Source organism: Staurois parvus, unplaced genomic scaffold (assembly GCF_062004578.1).
Source record: "Staurois parvus isolate SC_StPar_1 unplaced genomic scaffold, SC_StPar_1.0 ptg003950l, whole genome shotgun sequence".
Taxonomy (NCBI): domain Eukaryota; kingdom Metazoa; phylum Chordata; class Amphibia; order Anura; family Ranidae; genus Staurois; species Staurois parvus.
In genome coordinates, this window is record NW_028321745.1 from 505 (window position 1) to 21,041 (window position 20,537).

The 20,537-nt window shown below is 49.7% G+C and overlaps 1 protein-coding gene across 1 annotated transcript; it reads left to right on the forward strand.

The window, feature by feature from the left end:
* Window positions 1-254: 254 nt before the first annotated feature.
* On the forward strand, window positions 255-9,499 carry VCF1 (VCP nuclear cofactor family member 1). The gene is made up of 3 exons (XM_089668198.1): window positions 255-405; window positions 2,642-2,735; window positions 3,746-9,499. Exons 1-3 carry the CDS (start codon window positions 389-391, stop codon window positions 3,962-3,964), a joined length of 330 nt encoding a protein of 109 aa, XP_089524324.1. The 5' UTR covers window positions 255-388; the 3' UTR covers window positions 3,965-9,499.
* Window positions 9,500-20,537: the final 11,038 nt, after the last annotated feature.

Here is a 20,537-nt window from a genome sequence, read left to right on the forward strand (position 1 = left end):
GTGGGACGGAGGAGGAAGCGGGGGGCGGCGTGGTGGGACGGAGGAGGAAGCGGGGGGCGGCGTGGTGGGACGGAGGAGGAAGCGGGGGGCGGCGTGGTGGGACGGAGGAGGAAGCGGGGGGCGGCGTGGTGGGACGGAGGAGGAAGCGGGGGGCGGCGTGGTGGGACAGAGGAGGAAGTGGGGGCACGAACCTGGAGTGTGGTGCAGCGATTTTTGTTTTTTAATATGCTAAATAAAATGTTTTTGGATTTGCATTTTGACAAAACTTTCCCCCTCCAGCCTGAAGCGATCTGCAGAGGTTTCTAAACCCGACGCACAGCCTGCCTTCTGGTGTTTCTGATTCTTCTCCTGTGAGCCCCGGGGACCCGGTACAGCCGGCAGAGACCAGATGTTGCCTGATAGCAGGTGAGGGCGAATGTTCGGTGGCCAATAAGGTCCCGGCGTTTGGTTTGATCTCCCGGGACGCTGTGCATTGATATGGTGACGTCAGGTGCAGAGTGGTGGGAAAGTGTCCGGACTGGAAGGGGGGAAGGTGTCCGGACTGGAAGGGGGGGGGGGGGAAGTGTCCGGACTGGAAGGGGGGAAAGTGTCCGGACTGGAAGGGGGGGGGCTAAGTGTCCGGACTGGAAGGAGGGGGGGAAATGTCCGGACTGGAAGGGGGGGGAAGTGTCTGGACTGGAAGGGGGGGGGGGGGGAGTGTCCGGACTGGAAGGGGGGGGGGGTAGTGTCCGGACTGGAAGTGGTTAAAAAAAAAAGGTAAAATATGAATCCCTTCTGCTGACATGTAAGCACTCATCCGCGTCCCTCACACACTGTATATGTAACCAGCAGTCGCACCACTTGAGGTATCGCAGTGACTATCAGATGGAGAGCGATATTTCGAGCTGCAGACCTCCTGCGTCACTCTAAACTGGTCACCTGTAAAGGCTTTTCAGTCGTCGCCTATAGATAATTCAATGCCCGCAGTTTGCCGCCATTCCATGGGTGTGCGCAGTTTTGAAGTGTGACACGTTTGGTATCTATTTGCTCAGCGTAACTTTCTGTTTTATATTGGGTGTTCTGTAGTGTCTGTGTGCATTACAGTTCAGTACAGTGTGATCACGTCGGAGATCCCCCCCCCCTTCACATTAGAGGTCCCTCCCCCGGTCTGTATACAATGTGTGTGTGACTATATATATATATACAGTATCTCCTAGAAGTGAGCCCCCCCCCCCTCACATTTGTGTCAATATTTAATTCTCTCTTTTCATGTGACAACACTGAAGAAATGACACTTTGCTACAATGTGACGTAGTCAGAGTACAGTTTGTATAACATGGAAATTTGCCGTCCCCTCAAAATAACTCAACACACCGCCATTAATGTCTAAACCGCCGGCAACAAAAGTGACTCCACCCCTAAGTGACAAGGTCCAAATTGGGCCCAAAGTGCAATATTTTGTGTGGCCGCCATTATTTTCCAGCACTGCCTTCACCCTCTCAGACATGAAGGTCACCAGAGCTTCACAGGCTGCCACTGGAGTCCTCTTCCACTCCTCCATGACGTCATCACGGAGCTGGTGGATGTTAGAGACCTTGCGCTCCTCCACCTTCCATTTGAGGACGCCCCACAGATGCTCAACAGGGTTTAGGTCTGGAGACATGCTTGGCCAGTCCATCACCTTCACCCTCAGCTTCTGTAGCAAGGCAGTGGTGGTCTTGGAGGTGTGTTTGGGGTCGTTATGTTGGAATATTGCCCTGCGGCCCATCTCTGGGGGGAGGGGATCATTGCTCTGCTTCAGTATGTCACAGTACATGTTGGCATTCATGGTTCCCTCAATGATCTATAGCCCCCCAGTGCCGGCAGCACTCATGCAGCCCCAGACCATGACACTCCCACCACCATGGGGCCCCAGACCGTGACACTCCCACCACCATGGGGCCCCAGACCATGACACTCCCACCACCATGCAGCCCCAGACCGTGACACTCCCACCACCATGGGGCCCCAGACCGTGACACTCCCACCACCATGGGGCCCCAGACCGTGACGCCCCCACCACCATGGGGCCCCAGACCGTGACGCCCCCACCACCATGGGGCCCCAGACCGTGACGCCCCCACCACCATGGGGCCCCAGACCGTGACGCCCCCCACCACCATGGGGCCCCAGACCGTGACACCCCCACCACCATGGGGCCCCAGACCGTGACACCCCCCACCACCATGGGGCCCCAGACCGTGACCCCCCCACCACCATGCGGCCCCAGACCGTGACCCCCCCACCACCATGCGGCCCCAGACCGTGACCCCCCCACCACCATGCGGCCCCAGACCGTGACCCCCCCACCACCATGCGGCCCCAGACCGTGACCCCCCCACCACCATGCGGCCCCAGACCGTGACACCCCCCACCACCATGCGGCCCCAGACCGTGACACCCCCACCACCATGGGGCCTCAGACCGTGACACCCCCACCACCATGGGGCCTCAGACCGTGACACCACCATGCTTGACTGTAGGCAAGACACACGTGTCTTTGTACTCCTCACCTGGTTGCCGCCACACACACGCTTGACACCATCTGATGTTGCCTCCTGACACCACCTGACGTTGGTTCTTCCATGCACACCGGCCACTAATTCCTGTTCATTCCTTGCAGGAAGAGGCGGAGGGACAATGATGTCTCCCAGCTCCCGCAGTCAAAGAGGAGCAGCCGGAGTCCCACGTTGCAGGAGTGGGAGGCGGAAGCGGAGGTAAGGGCCCCATCTTTTGGATGGTCCGGGTTTGTCTTTTTATTTTATTTTTTTCAGAGAAAGTCCACTTTACAGTCCAAATGAACATCCGATAAATACCTTCCAGGTGCGTCTGCATGAAATCCATGCAAAGGCTGCGGGGGCCAACACAGCCTAAGTAGAAAAGCCTGTCCCCTGCCAGCCTGCTGAGGAAAAGGGACAACAGCTGTGCAGCTCGGAGTTCACCTTTCAATTTACCTGAAGTTGCAGAATTTTATGGGTTTTTTTTTTGGGGGGGGGGGGGGGGGGGGAGATTATATTTTCTTTTATTTTTGTTTTGTGTTTTCTCTTTGGATTTAATTTTCTCTTTTTTTTTTGTTTTTTCTTGTGGGGTTTTTTTGTGATTTTATTTTCTCACGTTTTATGGTTTAATTTTCTTCTTTTTATGCTATTTTCTTATTTTTGTTTGTGTTGGGTTTTTTTTTTCTTATTTTCACATTTTTTTCTTGTGGGTTTTTTTGTAATTTTAATTTTCTTATTTTTTGACATTTAATCTCTCCTTTTTTTTGTTTTTTTGTTTTTTAGTGTGATTTTATTTTCAGGTTTCTTTTGTTTTAAATTCTATTTTTTCTTTTGGGGGGGGGGGCTTTGGGGGGTTATTTTTTGTTATTCTACTTTCTTTTTTTGTGCTTTTTATTTTCTTGTGTTCTTTGTCAGTTTTTTGGTGATTTTTATTTTCTCTTATTTTTGTGGTTTTTCTTTTTTGTTTTTTTTTGTTTGTTTTTGTTTTTTTCATGTTTCGTTGTTTTTGTTTTTTTTTGGAGGGGGGGGGTTGTGGGGTTATATTTTGTTAGTTTTTTTTCTTTTATTTTTGTGGGGGGGTTTTTTGGTGTGATTTTTATGGGGGGTATTTTTATGTTTGTTTTTTTTTAAATTGTATTTTCTCTTATTTTTTGGGGGGCTATTTTTTGTTACTTTCTCTTATTTTTTATTTTTTGATGATTTTCTTTCTTTTTTTTTTTCTTCTCTAGTCTTCAGGAAGCGACAGCAGCAACAGCAACTTCAGCCTGGACAGAAGCAGCGTCTCGGACCACCTCCAGACTGTGGGCAGCTCAGGCCCCGCCACCCCGCAGCCGGTGTCCACCCCCGAGCAGTCCGCTCTCAATCAGGGACCCTACGTACACATCAATCAGATCCTGAAAGAGGCCCACTTTGCCAGTTTACAGCAGCGAGGTTGCCCCTCGTCCTGACCTGCCTGATCGCTCTCCACCAGAACGGGTCGCGTCTTCGGCTCGCCAATACAGCCCGTTCTTCAAAAAAAAACAATAAAAAAACCGTCAGCTGTCTTATTGTAGCTCACAACTGACCAGGTAAACTTGACGCCATTCTGTCCTCCTCGCCGGACGCAACAGACGTTTTATTTCCAATAATAATTTGTGAACGGAGGAGGAGGAGGGGAAACGCTCAGATCATTGGACGGATTTCCATTGTCTGAAATGCCAACTTGCGCTTTTTTTTTTTTCTTTCGAATTGTGTAAATTTTATTTGTATATTATTATTTTTTTTTTTTTCCTTTTGATGGGTGACTGAAGCTAGCACTTTTGGGGTAAATACTTAAATTATATCGTCTTAGTTCCACCTCCAGCAGAAAGCAGTACGATGGGGGGTTCTGGGAGCTTACACAGAGCCTAACGATTGACCAGCATGCATTGCAGCATGGATAGGGTGTCAAGAGCAAGTGAGAGGTAAACCCTTTCGTCCAATCAGAGATCGGCTTCCAGCACAGACACGGGCTCCGTAGTTGTGTAGAAAGTTGTCTTGGGGGGCGCCAGCACTCCCACAACAGTTGCTTGCTGTGGTGGTCCAGGCTGTGGAACCCCGTGGTCCAGGCTGTGGGGTGGCAAGAGCAATTGAGAGGTGAACCCCGTGGTCCAGGCTGTGGAACCCCGTGGTCCAGGCTGTGGAACCCCGTGGTCCAGGCTGTGGAACCCCGTGGTCCAGGCTGTGGAACCCCGTGGTCCAGGCTGTGGAACCCCGTGGTCCAGGCTGTGGAACCCCGTGGTCCAGGCTGTGGAACCCCGTGGTCCCTCACTTAGGGTCTGAAAGAGCCCAGCTGCTCCTGTAACCAGTTAAAGCTGAACTCCGGGCAGAAATTTTAAAGCAACTGACCTCACCAAATGTAGCTCTGTGACCAAGCCCCTCCCGGTGGGCGGGGTGAAATGCTTCAGAGGGCGCGTCCAATACCTTGGCTGAGGCCATTGTTTCAGCATAGGATTCCTGGGGACGGTTGAGCAGAGTCCATCCCTTCACATCAACAGATGTAGCGTTTAATAATTTGTTGCTGCAGCCACAATGGGAAACCGGCGTAGTAAGGGTGCGGAGACCCCCATGTTCTCTTGTAGGACCAGAACCCGCCCCTTCCTGGACTACTGCTCTTGCAACATCCTCACTGTAGTTCCCGTTTTTACCAGTTGTGGCATTGCTGGCCGCAGTGGGAGGACCCGGGTGTCTCGGACTCTGCCTGTCCTTACTAAGCTGTTGCCCGGCCGAGCAAGGTGGGTGGGGCGTATTCAAGGATTGGCCGCAGACTTGCCCCGTGCCCCCGCATTCACATCCATTGATGGCTACACCGTCCCATTGCATGACTGGAAGCTTTTTTTCCATCGGCCCTGCAGAATGACATTGGGGACTGTCTTGGGGCTCGTTCACACGTGCTTTAATCTCTGAAAAGTGATCTGCCTTTTGATGGCTCTTCAGAGGGCATTTGACAGTTATTGAGGAGGCGCTGTATTACCGCCTCAGCGCCTGCCTTTAACCCCGTGATCACTGTATGGCTGTGCATTGCACACAGTTGCAGGGCTCATGCAGAGCTGCCCTATTCACTTGAATGGGTTGTACTCGGTTGGAGCAACAGAGCATCAATCCTGATGAGGCCACAAAGCATTGCAGCCATGGCAAGTGTAAACCTCTGGCCTCTGCTGCTAAGGGGGATAGCGGTAAAAACGCAGCTCAACTGCAGGGTTTTACCACTCCACAACTGCAAGTGTGAAGGAGCCCTAACCTCCTCCAGTAGCCCAGGTCTAGCTGCAGTTTTGTTTGCACAGTAATTACATCATAGATGTTTAGCCCAGGCATAGCTGAAGTTTCTATTGCACAGTTATGACACCATCAATATTCAGTCCAGGTAAAGCTGTGGTTTCTATTGCACAGAATTGACATTGCCAACCTTTAGCCCAGGCCTAGCAGCAGTTTATATTGCACAGTGATGACATCACTGACTTTCAGCCCAGGCCTAGCAGCAGTTTATATTGCACAGTGATGACATCACTGACTTTCAGCCCAGGCCTAGCAGCAGTTTATATTGCACAGTGATGACATCACTGACTTTCAGCCCAGGCCTAGCAGCAGTTTATATTGCACAGTAATGACATCACTGACTTTAAGCCCAGGCATCGCTGCAGTTTATATTGCATAGTGATGACATCACTGACTTTTAGCCCAGGCATAGCTGCAGTTTCTGTTGCTCCGTGATGGCATCACTGACTTTTAGCCCAGGCATAGCTGCAGTTTCTGTTGCTCCGTGATGGCATCACTGACTTTTAGCCCAGGCATAGCTGCAGTTTCTGTTGCTCAGTGATGACATTACTGACTTTTAGCCCAGGCATAGCTGCAATTTCTGTTGCTCAGTGATGACATCACTGACTTTTAGCCCAGGCATAGCTGCAATTTCTGTTGCTCAGTGATGGCATCACTGACTTTTAGCCCAGGCATAGCTGCAATTTCTGTTGCTCAGTGATGACATCACTGACTTTTAGCCCAGGCATAGCTGCAATTTCTGTTGCTCAGTGATGACATCACTGACTTTCAGCCCAGGCATAGCTACAGTTTCTATTGCACAGTGATGACATCACCGACTTTCAGCCCAGGCATAGCTACAGTTTCTATTGCACAGTGATGACATCACCGACTTTCAGCCCAGGCATAGCTGCAATTTCTGTTGCTCAGTGATGACAACACTGACTTTTTAAAGTTACTTTACTATGGAACTTGGTGAATTTGAAGAATAAAACATTTACGTTTTACATTGTGTTTTATTGATGAGTCAAAATCATGAACGTGCCTGGAGTTCAGCGGTAACATCCACCTAACCAGAATAGCTGCATCTGATTGGTTGCCATGAGGGTGCAACTGACAATCCTCATTTCCGAGCCATGAGCCCAATTCGGCAAAGGGGCTAGATGAAAAGAAACTGACAGCAAAATACTGGACTGAAAAGTAAAGCGGCCGTTCCTAGCAGTTCTATAATTGGTATCCTTGATCAGACAAACGCTGGTTACTGTGGGCGGCGACTTCACTTTTGCATCGGTGATGTGGTTTCGTGTGGCAAGCCCGGGTGCCATTAACAACACCGCCGCACGTCCACTACATGACGGTGCGCTCCCTGCGTGTTAGGGATGTGTGATATTTGCCGCCTGTTCCTGGCACGCAGGAATGCGATGTTGAGTCAGTGACTGAATGCCGAGGTCTGTTTGTGCCTGCACTGCCACTTAGTGCAGGGGTCTGCACACTTTCTAAACATTGGGTCAGGCTCTGGGGGGGGGGGGGGGGGGGGCAGACTGGCCAGTGGGAGTAGGTAATGACCTGGTGTCGGAGTAAATTGCCCCATCATTGGTGTCAATAGGAGTAAACCATGCCGCATCGTTGGAGGAATAGTGTCCCGTCATTGGTGTCAGTGGGAGGAATAGTGCCCCGTCGTTGGTGTCAGTGGGAGGAATAGTGCCCCGTCGTTGGTGTCAGTGGGAGGAATAGTGCCCCGTCGTTGGTGTCAGTGGGAGGAATAGTGCCCCGTCGTTGGTGTCAGTGGAAGGAATAGTGCCCCGTCGTTGGTGTCAGTGGGAGGAATAGTGCCCCATCCTTGGCGTCAGTGGGAAGAAAAAGTGCACCTTTGTTGGCGTCCTTGGGGGGAATGGTGACCCATTGTTGGTGTCAGTGCGAGGAATAGTGCCCTTCATTGGTGTCTGTTGGAAGAATAGTGCCCCATCAGTGGTGTCAGTGGGAGGAATAGTGCCCCATTATTGGTGTCGGTGGAAGGAATAGTGCCCCATCAGTGGTGTCAGTGGGAGGAATAGTGCCCCATTATTGGTGTCGGTGGAAGGAATAGTGCCCCGTCATTGGTGTCGGCGGGAGGAATAGTGCCCCGTCATTGGTGTCGGCGGGAGGAATAGTGCCCCGTCATTGGTGTCGGCGGGAGGAATAGTGCCCCGTCATTGGTGTCGGCGGAAGGAATAGTGCCCCGTCATTGGTGTCGGCGGGAGGAATAGTGCCCCGTCATTGGTGTCGGCGGGAGGAATAGTGCCCCGTCATTGGTGTCGGCGGGAGGAATAGTCCCCCGTCATTGGTGTCGGCGGAAGGAATAGTGCCCCGTCATTGGTGTCGGCGGGAGGAATAGTGCCCCGTCATTGGTGTCGGCGGGAGGAATAGTGCCCCGTCATTGGTGTCGGCGGGAGGAATAGTCCCCCGTCATTGGTGTCGGCGGGAGGAATAGTGCCCCGTCATTGGTGTCGGCGGGAGGAATAGTGCCCCGTCATTGGTGTCGGCGGAAGGAATAGTGCCCCGTCATTGGTGTCGGCGGGAGGAATAGTGCCCCGTCATTGGTGTCGGCGGGAGGAATAGTGCCCCGTCATTGGTGTCGGCGGGAGGAATAGTGCCCCGTCATTGGTGTCGGCGGGAGGAATAGTGCCCCCTCATTGGTGTCGGCGGGAGGAATAGTGCCCCGTCATTGGTGTCGGCGGGAGGAATAGTCCCCCGTCATTGGTGTCGGCGGGAGGAATAGTCCCCCGTCATTGGTGTCGGCGGGAGGAATAGTCCCCCGTCATTGGTGTCGGCGGGAGGAATAGTCCCCCGTCATTGGTGTCGGCGGGAGGAATAGTGCCCCGTCATTGGTGTCGGCGGGAGGAATAGTGCCCCGTCATTGGTGTCGGCGGGAGGAATAGTCCCCCGTCATTGGTGTCGGCGGGAGGAATAGTGCCCCATCATTGGTGTCGGCGGGAGGAATAGTGCCCCATCATTGGTGTCGGCGGGAGGAATAGTCCCCCATCATTGGTGTCGGCGGGAGGAATAGTCCCCCATCATTGGTGTCGGCGGGAGGAATAGTCCCCCATCATTGGTGTCGGCGGGAGGAATAGTCCCCCATCATTGGTCTCGGCGGGAGGAATAGTCCCCCATCATTGGTGTCGGCGGGAGGAATAGTGCCCCATTATTGGTGTCCGTGGGAGGAATAGCCTTCATTGATGGTATCGGGAGAAAAGGAAACCCCATCTTTGGTTTTAGTGGGAAATAACGGGTAATAGTGTTCCATCGTTTATATCGGTGTGAGGAATAGCGCCCCCAAGAGCCTGATAAGGACAAGCAAAGGGCCGCAGTTGGGAGAGCTGTGTACTGGAGGACCTCCATCAAGGCTTCATAATCTACTGTCTCCTGAGGACACTAAGAATAGACCTGCAGACATCTGAGAGACTTCTTGGGCAAGGTGGACCTTTGTACTAAGCACCCCTCAGTACACACCCAGCAGTGGCTCTGGGTGACACCCATAGGTGACCGATCTCCCAGCAGCACAGTCCTCTCTGGTGCTCCATGAATTAAAGCCATGCCGTACCTCCTGTTTCCTTTCATGATCGGTATGGAGGGTCAGGGTTTTGGTTGTTTTTTTTTCCAATGGAATTCTTTGTTTTCCTATAGATGAAGGATTGTACAGAGGAACACATAATAAAATGCTTCAGACTGCTTTTTTTTCCCCGTGTCGACTTTTATAGAGGTTGGTTTAGCAAATGCTTCCCGAAGTTGGGTCCTGACCCAGGAAAACCACCCAGCAGGCTTCTATGATTCCAAATGGCATAGACATGCACCAGGAGGCTTGCTTCGGTGACACCGGGGGGGGGGTTATTTACCAAAACTGGAGGATGCAGTTCTGGCTAGAAACCAATCGGCTTCCAGGTTTTACTGCCAAAGCTTAAGTGAAGAAGCTGAAGTTAGAAGCTGATTGGCCGCTATGCTCAGCTTCCCCAGATTCTGAGTTCCTCCGGTTTTAGTAAGTGTCCCCCATTGGTTCTGGGGTCAGGACGACAATATACACCGACCAGCCATAACATTCTGACCACGGACAGGTGATGTGACTAACATTGATTGGTTACAGTGACACCTGAAAGTGGGCGGGATCTATTAGGCAGCACGTGAACATGTTGTCCCTGAAGTTGATGTGATGAAATCAGAAAAAAATGGACAAGTGTAAGGACTGAAGGGACTGTGATGGGCCAAACGGTAATGTCCAGACCAGGGGTCTCCAAACTATGGCCCTCCAGCTGTTGGAAGTACTACAAGGCCCATCATGCCTCTGGGAGTCTTGCCTGTGGCTGTCAGAGTCTTGCAAGGCCTCCTGGGACTTGCAGTTCCTCAACACCTGGAGGGCCGTAGTTTGGAGACTGCTGATCTAGATGATTAGGTCAGAGCAGCTCCAACACTGCAGCTCTTGTGGGATGTTCCTGGTCTGCAGTGTTCAGGACCGACCAAAAGTGGTCCAAGGAAGGAGAACTGGTGACAGTGTTATGGGGGGGCCAAGGCTCATTGATGGAGGCGGGGAGGAGGGAAGGCTCTTTGATGGAGGTGGGGGGGAGAGTCCCATTAATGCAGTTGGGGAGGGAAGGCTCAGTGACAGAGGCGGGGAGGGAAGGCTCAATGACGGAGGTTGGGGGGGGGGGGGGGCTCATTGACAGAGGGTGGGGTGGGATCATTGACGGAGAGGGGGAAAGATCATTGATAGAGTCAGGGAGGGGGAAGGCTCACTGACACGGGGGGAGGGGGAAGGCTCATTGATGGAAGCGGGGAGAGAAAAGGAGGGGAGAAGGAAGCTAATTGATGGGGAGAGAAGGCTCATTGATGGGGGTAGGAAGAGAAGGCTCATTGATGAGATGGGGGAGGGAAGGCTCATTGACAGAGATGGGGAGAGGGCAGGCTCATTGACAGAGATGGGGAGAGGGCAGGCTCATTGATGCAGGTGGGGAGAGAAGGCTCATTAATTGGAGTAGGGAGGGTGAAGGCTCATTGACGGAGGCGGGGAGAGGGGAAGGAGGCTGATTGACGGAGGTGGGGGGGGAAGGAGGCTCATTGACGGAGGTGGGGGGGGAGAAGGCTAATTGATGGGGTTGGGGAGAGAAGGTTCATTGATGGAGGTGGGGAGGGAAGGCTCACTGATGGAGGTGGGGAGGGAAGGCTCACTGATGGAGGTGGGGAGAGAAGGCTCACTGATGGAGGTGGGGAGAGAAGGCTGGCTGATGTAGGCCAATCCAATAGAAGAGCTACTGGAGCTCAAAATGCTGAAAAAAGTGACTGCTGGTTCTGATAGAAAGGTGTCAGAACTCCTGTTGTGTATAAGGCTGTGTAGGGTGTCCATGCTGACTGGAGTCCACAGCCAAAAGGGCCTACAATGGGCATGTGAGCATCATAAATGGACCACGGAGCAATGAAAAAAGATAGCCAGGGCTGACGAATTCAAGGAACATGAGTTTGAGGAGTTGACTTGGCCTCCAAATTGTCCAAATCTCAATCCAATCGAACATCTGTGGGATGTGCTGGAAAATCAAGATCCTCACCTGACAACTTGCAGGACTCTGACACCTCGGTGCCAAATACCACAAAGTACCTTCAGAGGTCCAGTGGAGTCTATGCCTCGTTGGGTGATGGTGGGAGGTCCTAATGGTATGGCTGATTGGCGTATCATGTAATAAAAGAAAGCAATCGTGGGGGAATCCCTGTGGGTGGGACTCCAAAGGGAAGAGACGTGGGAAAACAATAATGGGGACACGGGACAGGACCCCTAACCAGGAGGATGAGGAGGAGTTGGATCTCCTGTCACAGGTAGAAATGGTGGCAATGCAATTATGGGGGACCTCAACTAACCAATTATTTACTGGGCAGAGGAAACACCTCACTCATTTCCTCAATGTCTTACAGGACAACTTAGGGAGCCAGTTGGTGGATTCCCCAACTAGAAAGCATGCATTGCTATTCATTACAAACTCAGATCTGGTTGGAAATACGGGACAACTTGGGAACCAGCGATCAGAGGATCATTGCATTCAGCATAAAATCATAGAATAAGGGGGCACAAGGGCAGTAAAAAAAACACTAAACTTCAAAAGAGCCAACTTTTCCAAACTGCACTCAGTACTACAGGATATTAAATGGGACCAAATCCTAGAAACACTGAACACTGAGGAAAAAATGGGAATACTTTAGGAACATATCAAATAACGGTATGATCCGGTGTATTGCAACCCATATGGAAGAAAAATATATTTGAAATACTACAATTATGTCCGTATTCAATATATTTAAAAAAATAAGGGAGAGAAGGCTCATTAATTGGAGTAGGGAGGGTGAAGGCTCATTGACGGAGGCGGGGAGAGGGGAAGGAGGCTGATTGACGGAGGTGGGGGGGGAAGGAGGCTCATTGACGGAGGTGGGGGGGGAGAAGGCTAATTGATGGGGTTGGGGAGAGAAGGTTCATTGATGGAGGTGGGGAGGGAAGGCTCACTGATGGAGGTGGGGAGGGAAGGCTCACTGATGGAGGTGGGGAGGGAAGGCTCACTGATGGAGGTGGGGAGAGAAGGCTCACTGATGGAGGTGGGGAGAGAAGGCTGGCTGATGTAGGCCAATCCAATAGAAGAGCTACTGGAGCTCAAAATGCTGAAAAAAGTGACTGCTGGTTCTGATAGAAAGGTGTCAGAACTCCTGTTGTGTATAAGGCTGTGTAGGGTGTCCATGCTGACTGGAGTCCACAGCCAAAAGGGCCTACAATGGGCATGTGAGCATCATAAATGGACCACGGAGCAATGAAAAAAGATAGCCAGGGCTGACGAATTCAAGGAACATGAGTTTGAGGAGTTGACTTGGCCTCCAAATTGTCCAAATCTCAATCCAATCGAACATCTGTGGGATGTGCTGGAAAATCAAGATCCTCACCTGACAACTTGCAGGACTCTGACACCTCGGTGCCAAATACCACAAAGTACCTTCAGAGGTCCAGTGGAGTCTATGCCTCGTTGGGTGATGGTGGGAGGTCCTAATGGTATGGCTGATTGGCGTATCATGTAATAAAAGAAAGCAATCGTGGGGGAATCCCTGTGGGTGGGACTCCAAAGGGAAGAGACGTGGGAAAACAATAATGGGGACACGGGACAGGACCCCTAACCAGGAGGATGAGGAGGAGTTGGATCTCCTGTCACAGGTAGAAATGGTGGCAATGCAATTATGGGGGACCTCAACTAACCAATTATTTACTGGGCAGAGGAAACACCTCACTCATTTCCTCAATGTCTTACAGGACAACTTAGGGAGCCAGTTGGTGGATTCCCCAACTAGAAAGCATGCATTGCTATTCATTACAAACTCAGATCTGGTTGGAAATACGGGACAACTTGGGAACCAGCGATCAGAGGATCATTGCATTCAGCATAAAATCATAGAATAAGGGGGCACAAGGGCAGTAAAAAAAACACTAAACTTCAAAAGAGCCAACTTTTCCAAACTGCACTCAGTACTACAGGATATTAAATGGGACCAAATCCTAGAAACACTGAACACTGAGGAAAAAATGGGAATACTTTAGGAACATATCAAATAACGGTATGATCCGGTGTATTGCAACCCATATGGAAGAAAAATATATTTGAAATACTACAATTATGTCCGTATTCAATATATTTAAAAAAATAAATAATTTTTTATATATATATATATATATATATATATATATATATATATATATATATATATATATATATATATATATTCCCAAATATATTGACATATACTTTTACAATTTTGGCTGCATTCAATATATTTAAAAAAAAATATATATATATATATATTTATATATGAGAAAAATATTTTTAAAAATACATTTTCAAATATACTGTATGTCTTTAAAAATACAAATCTACATTTTTGGAACGCATTTACAAATATATGTAACAATATATGTTAAAATGACTTTTTTATATGTTTAACAAAAAAATCTGAAGAATATATTTTAAAAAATATATTTTTTAAAATATTTTTTATATATTTTGTAATACATACAAAATGCATTTCAACATGCAATTATTGAAATATATTGAATATGGCCGAAATTTTTAGTATTTCAAATATATGTCAAAATATATATATATACACATATATATATATATATATATATACACACACACACACACACAGTTGTGTTGAAAATACTAGCAGTCAGACATCACTAACCGGATCAATCACTGTTTTTGGTGGAAATGATATTTCTACATGGCAGATAATTTCCTAGCAGGTGTAGTAGAGACATAGAAATCCAACAGACCCGACAGTCATGACATGCATGCTGCTGATTCTGTGTCATTGAATCACTCATTGAAAGGGGCGTGTTCAAAATAATAGCCGTGTGGAGTTCTATTAGTGAGGTCATTCATTCTTTGATAAACAGGTGGCAATTATTGCCCTTATTTAAGGAAGGAAGGCAGCAAATGTTGGACATGCTGGTTACAGTGCATTTCTCTCTGAAATTCTGAGGAAAATGGGTCGTTCCAGACATTGTTCAGAACAGCGTACCTTGATTAAAAAGTTGATTGGAGGGGAAAACATATAAAGAAGTGCAGAAAATGATCGGCTGCTCTGCTAAAATGATGGCAAATGCTTTAAAATGGCAACCAAAACCTGAAAGACGTGGAAGAAAGCGAAAAACTACCATTGGAATGGATAGAAGAATAGCCAACATGGCGCGGACTCAGCCACCAATCAGCTCCAGGAAGATGAAAGAAGGTGTGACGTTCCCTGTGAGGACTCAGCCAACAATCAGCTCCAGGAAGATGAAAGAAGGTGTGACGTTCCCTGTGAGGACTGTTACAATTAGAAGACGCCGATGTGAAGCCAAGCTATCTGCAAGAAGCCCCCGCAAAGTCCCACTGTTGGGAAAAAGACGTGTGCTGAAGAGGTTACAATCTGCCAAAGAGCACATTGACCGGCCTAAAGAGAAATGGCGCAACATTTTGTGGACTGATGGAAGTAAGATTGTTCTTTTTGGGTCTACCATCTCTCAATGAATCCTTCAGCTTATTTCTCAAGGTCCCAAGAAGGGTCATGCGGCTCCCAAGTCTACCATCTCTCAATAAATCCTTCAGCTTATTTCTCAAGGTCCCAAGAAGGGTCATGCGGCTTCCAAGTCTACCCTCTCTCAATGAATCCTTCATCTTATGTCTCAAGGTCCCAAGAAGGGTCATGCGGCTTCCAAGTCTACCATCTCTCAATGAATCCTTCATCTTATGTCTCAAGGTCCCAAAAAGGGTCATGCGGCTTCCAAGTCTACCATCTCTCAATGAATTCTTCAGCTTATTTCTCAAGGTCCCAAGAAGGGTCATGCGGCTCTTAAGTCTACCCTCTCTCAATGAATCCTTCATCTTATGTCTCAAGGTCCCAAGAAGGGTCATGCGGCTTCCAAGTCTACCCTCTCTCAATGAATCCATCTTATGTCTCAAGGTCCCAAGAAGGGTCATGCGGCTTCCATCTCTACCATCTCTCAATGAATCCTTCATCTTATGTCTCAAGGTCCCAAGAAGGGTCATGCGGCTTCCAAGTCTACCATCTCTCAATGAATCCTTCATCTTATTTCTCAAGGTCCCAAGAAGGGTCATGCGGCTTCCAAATCTACCATCTCTCAATGAATTCTTCAGCTTATTTCTCAAGGTCCCAAGAAGGGTCATGCGGCTTCCAAATCTACCATCTCTCAATGAATTCTTCAGCTTATTTCTCAAGGTCCCAAGAAGGGTCATGCGGCTCCCAAGTCTACCCTCTCTCAATGAATCCTTCATCTTATGTCTCAAGGTCCCAAGAAGGGTCATGCGGCTTCCAAGTCTACCCTCTCTCAATGAATCCATCTTATGTCTCAAGGTCCCAAGAAGGGTCATGCAGCTTCCATCTCTACCATCCCTCAATGAATCCTTCATCTTATGTCTCAAGGTCCCAAGAAGGGTCATGCGGCTTCCAAGTCTACCCTCTCTCAATGAATCCATCTTATGTCTCAAGGTCCCAAGAAGGGTCATGCAGCTTCCATCTCTACCATCCCTCAATGAATCCTTCATCTTATGTCTCAAGGTCCCACGAAGGGTCATGCGGCTTCCATGTCTACCATCTCCTATTGAATCCTTCAGCTTATTTCTCAAGCTTTTTCTCTCAACCATTTTCCAGCACTTTCTGCCACCAATGCTGGTGCTTCCTGGGCAATCCACCGGGCTTTAATAGCTCATGTTTGTATGGTGGCTACCCAGTCTTCGGTTCACACTTTTCCTAAGTTTTACCAAGTGGATATTTGAGCCTCTGAGGACATTTGGTCGAAAGTCTTGCAGATGAGATTCTAACCTCTTCTGGTTCTGGTTGTTCCAAGGCCCACCCCTCATATTCAGTGGTTTGGGACATCCATATCATAACGGCTGTCAAAATGCCCTCCGTCCTGGGATGTACAATAAAAAATAGGAGATTGGTTTAATTGTAAAAATCCTTTTCTTGGAGTACATCCCAGGACATAAAGATCCCGCCCCTCTCCGTGTTGGTTATGGCTTGCTACAAAAATTGAAGCCTCGCCTAGCTAGGAGGTGTTATGTCTGAGGGCAACCAATCACCAGAAGGTATCATGGGACACAAAGTCTTCTTGAATCCTTACCACAGGATTCCAACTACAGGTGATTGGACACTGGAAAAAAAAAGTCCCCTCCTAGGCATAATCCTTACACGGTAGGTAGGACTTCAGTTTTCTTGCCAGTGTCTGAAGGTTTCAGGGCTGGTTGGCCTTTCTTGCGAGGAGCCGTTCCTGGCACTCCACTGTGGTTCTGTGGCCTTGGTAATCTTTTTTGCCACTGCAGCACTAGTGAGGTTTTTTGGGCCTCTGATTGGAATGGGTTGCCGTGCCTCGCAAAACGCAGGGAAATGGTCCCTGAACCTTTCCAGAAATCGCAGCCCGCAGTGGGAACCACACTACAGTGCAGGTGGCGTGACATAAGGATTGATGGCACCTGCCCCCAGTTTCCTGCGTTTTGTGTGCAGGCGGTTGCAGCTGCGGGTCCTGCAGTGGCTCCCACCTGAACCGAGCCGTAAGGACTGCAGCATGATGGGATATTACATTGCCTGTACAAAATGGAATGCTTTATAGCAGGGGGTCTCCAAACTATGATCTTCCCCTTTGGGGGGGAAACAATGCGCATATTTTTGCATAAAAAAAAAAAATTGTAAATTGTTATTTTTTTTTTTACCCAGGAGCCTGCAAAGCAATGCACCCGCGATCAGCAAAACACAGGCACAGTGCTGGAATAGAACCAGATTTATGTGTTTACAGCAGCTGGATTTAGAATATTTCTGGATTCTATAAAATGTACACAAGTGCATTCATTGATGATTAACCCCTTTATGACCACCCAAAACACACTACATTGCCAAAAGCATTGGGCTGCAGGCCTTTCCACACACATGACCTTTAATGGCCTCCCAGTCTTAGTCCGTAGGGTTCAATATTGAGTTGGCCCCGCCCTTTCCACGCACATCACCTTTAATGGCCTCCCAGTCTTAGTCCGTAGGGTTCAATATTGAGTTGGCCCCGCCCTTTCCCCACACATGACCTTTAATGGCCCCCCAGTCTTAGTCCGTAGGGTCCAATATTGAGTTGGCCCCGCCCTTTGCAGCTATAACAGCTTCAACTCTTCTGGGAAGGCCGTCCACAAGGTTTAGGAGGGTGTCTATGGGAAGGTTGGACCATTCTTCCAGAAGCACATTTGTCAGGTCAGGCACTGATGTCGGGGGAGGAGGCCTGGCTTGCAGTCTCCGCTCTAATTCATCCCAAAGGTGTTCTATGGGGTTGAGGTCAGGACTCTGTACAGTACAGTCAAGTTCAACTTAAGAGTTCCCTTCACTGGAACTAGGGGGCCAAGCCCAACCCCTGAAAAACAACCCCACACCATAATCCCCCCTCCACCAAACTCTACACTTGGCACAATGCAGTCAGGCAGGTACCGTTCTCCTGGCAACCGCCAAACCCACCACATCCATCGGATTGGCAGAGAAGCGTGATTGGTCCCTCCAGAGAACACGTCTTCACTGCTCTAGAGTCCAGTGGCGGCGTACTTTACACCACGGCATCCGACGCTTTGCATTGCACTTGGTGATGGAAGGCTTGGATGCAGCTGCTCGGCCATGGAAACCCATTCCATGAAGCTCTCTACGCACTGTTGTTGGGCTCATCTGAAGGCCACACCAAGTTTGGAGGTCTTTAGCTATTGACTCTGCAGACAGTTGGCAACTTCTGCGCACTGTGCGCTTCAGCATGCGCTGACCCCGCCCTGTCATGTGACATGGCCTACCACTTGGTGGCTGATGTTCCCAGTTGCTTCCACTTTGTTATAATCCCACTAACAGTTGAGCGTGGAATATTTAGTAGCCAGGAAATGTCACGGATGGACTTATTGCCCAGGTGGCCACCTATCACGGGACCACACTTGGAGTCACTGAGCTCCTGAGAGCGACCCATTCTTTCACCAATGTTTGTAGAAGCAGTCTGCATGCCTAGGGGCTTGATTGTATACACCTGTGTCCATGGAGGGGATTGGAGCACCTGAATCACATGATATGGAGGGGATTGGAACACCTGAATCACATGATTGGGAGGGGATTGGAACACCTGAGTCATATGATATGGAGGGGATTGGAACACCTGAGTCATATGATATGGAGGGGATTGAAACACCTGAATCACATGATATGGAGGGGATTGGAACACCAGAATCACAAGATTGGGAGGGGATTGGAACACCTGAATCACATGATTGAAGGGGATTGGAACACCTGAATCACATGATATGGAGGGGATTGGAACACCTGAATCACATGATTGGGAGGGGATTGGAACACCTGAATCACATGATTGGAGGGGATTGGAACAGCTGAATCACAATATGGAGGGGGGGCCAATATATCTGTCAATATAGTATATATGCAGCAGCAAAAGGGTGTGCGCCCTCACATATGCGTCACTGGGCGGCCAATGTTTGTGCGCAGAGAACGCGCTCCCAGCACACAGACAACTCTTGGTCTGAGCTAAAGATCGGCAGTTGGCGGCACTGGCTCCTGATCACATGACCTCTGCGACAGTTGTCGATCCTTCCTGCCCCATCAGGCTTTCAGAACTAAAGGATTACTATCTGGCTAGGTATCAGCTTTAGGCTTCCTGCGGTGGGATCTGCAATTGACTTTCCAGGTCTGCTGCAGCAGCAAGGGGGTCTCACTCCTCTTGTTGTACTTTTTATATCATAGATAACCCCGAAGGGTTAGTGGGAACACTCTAAGGCAAGAGGGAAATATCAGCCCTGACGTCCTAACAGAAATGAGGAAGCAGATGGATCAAGCGCAGAAAAATCCAGCTATAACCTTGCGGTTGGACTGATCCTTTAAGGCAGGGGTCTCCAAACTACGGCCCTCCAGGTGTTGAAGAACTAAAAGTCCCATGAGGCCTTGCAAGACTCTGACAGCCACAGGCAAGACTCCCAGAGAAGAGGCATGGTGGGACTTGTAGTACTGTAACAGCTGGAGGGCCATAGTTTGGAGACCCTTGCTTTAAGGGATGAAGTCCTATTGCCATCAGTCTTCTCACCATATCTCCAATCCTCGCCGACTCTTCTCCACCTTCAACTCTCTACTCTCTCCACCCCCACCTCCACCCAGCACCTCACTCACCACCCTTGAGATTGCCAATCACTTCAAAAACAAGATTGACACAATTCGCAAAGACATTGCCGCAACTCACACGCCCTCTCAACCCGTCCCCTCTCACACAGCTACCCCCTCATCCCCCCTCCCCCTCGACATAACCCGCAGGGACTTCGTCACTGCTCAAACTCCCTCCAACCCTGTTCCCCCTCACTCAGCTACCCCCTCATCACCCCTCTCCCACGGCCCCACCACTGCTCTGACCTCCACTCCCACCCCACCCTACATTCCTCATACTGAAGCTCCCCCAACACTCCACACCTTTGACCTTACTACCATCGAGGAAGTCTCCAAGATCCTCTCTGATGCCCGCCTCACCACCTGCCCCCTCGACCCTATCCCCTCACAACTCCTACGACCTCCCTCCCCCTCCATCCTACGCTCCCTCACCCACATCTTTAATCTCTCCCTCTCCTCCGGCACTTTCCCCTCCCCACTGAAGCATGCGCACATCACCCCCATACTTAAAAAGCCCTCCCTGGACCCCAATGACCCGAACAACCTCAGACCCATCTCCCTGCTCCCACTTACATCTAAACTCCTCGAGCGCCTAGTCTACACCCGCCTATGCTCTCACCTCAACAACAACAACCTCCTCGATCCCCTACAGTCTGGCTTCCGCCCCCTACACTCCACCGAAACTGCCTTACTCAAACTCTCCAATGACCTGCTAACCGCCAAAGCTAATGGCCACTATTCAGCGCTCCTACTCCTTGACCTCTCTGCGGCCTTCGACACAGTTGACCACCCCCTCCTCCTCAAAAAACTACACTCCCTCGGCCTCAGAGATTCTGCCCTCTCCTGGCTCTCATCCTACCTGTCACAACGCTCCTTCAGTGTTACCTATAATGCTACCACCTCCCCCTCACTCCCCCTCTCTGTTGGGGTCCCTCAAGGCTCTGTCCTTGGGCCCCTTCTCTTCTCCATCTACACCTCCTCCCTTGGCCAACTCATACACTCTCACGGCTTCAACTACCACCTCTA

Coding starts and splice junctions, on each gene's coding strand:
- VCF1 (XM_089668198.1), top strand. Junction 2,736..3,745: donor AGTGGGAGGCGGAAGCGGAG/GTAAGGGCCCCA, acceptor TTTCTTCTCTAG/TCTTCAGGAAGCGACAGCAG.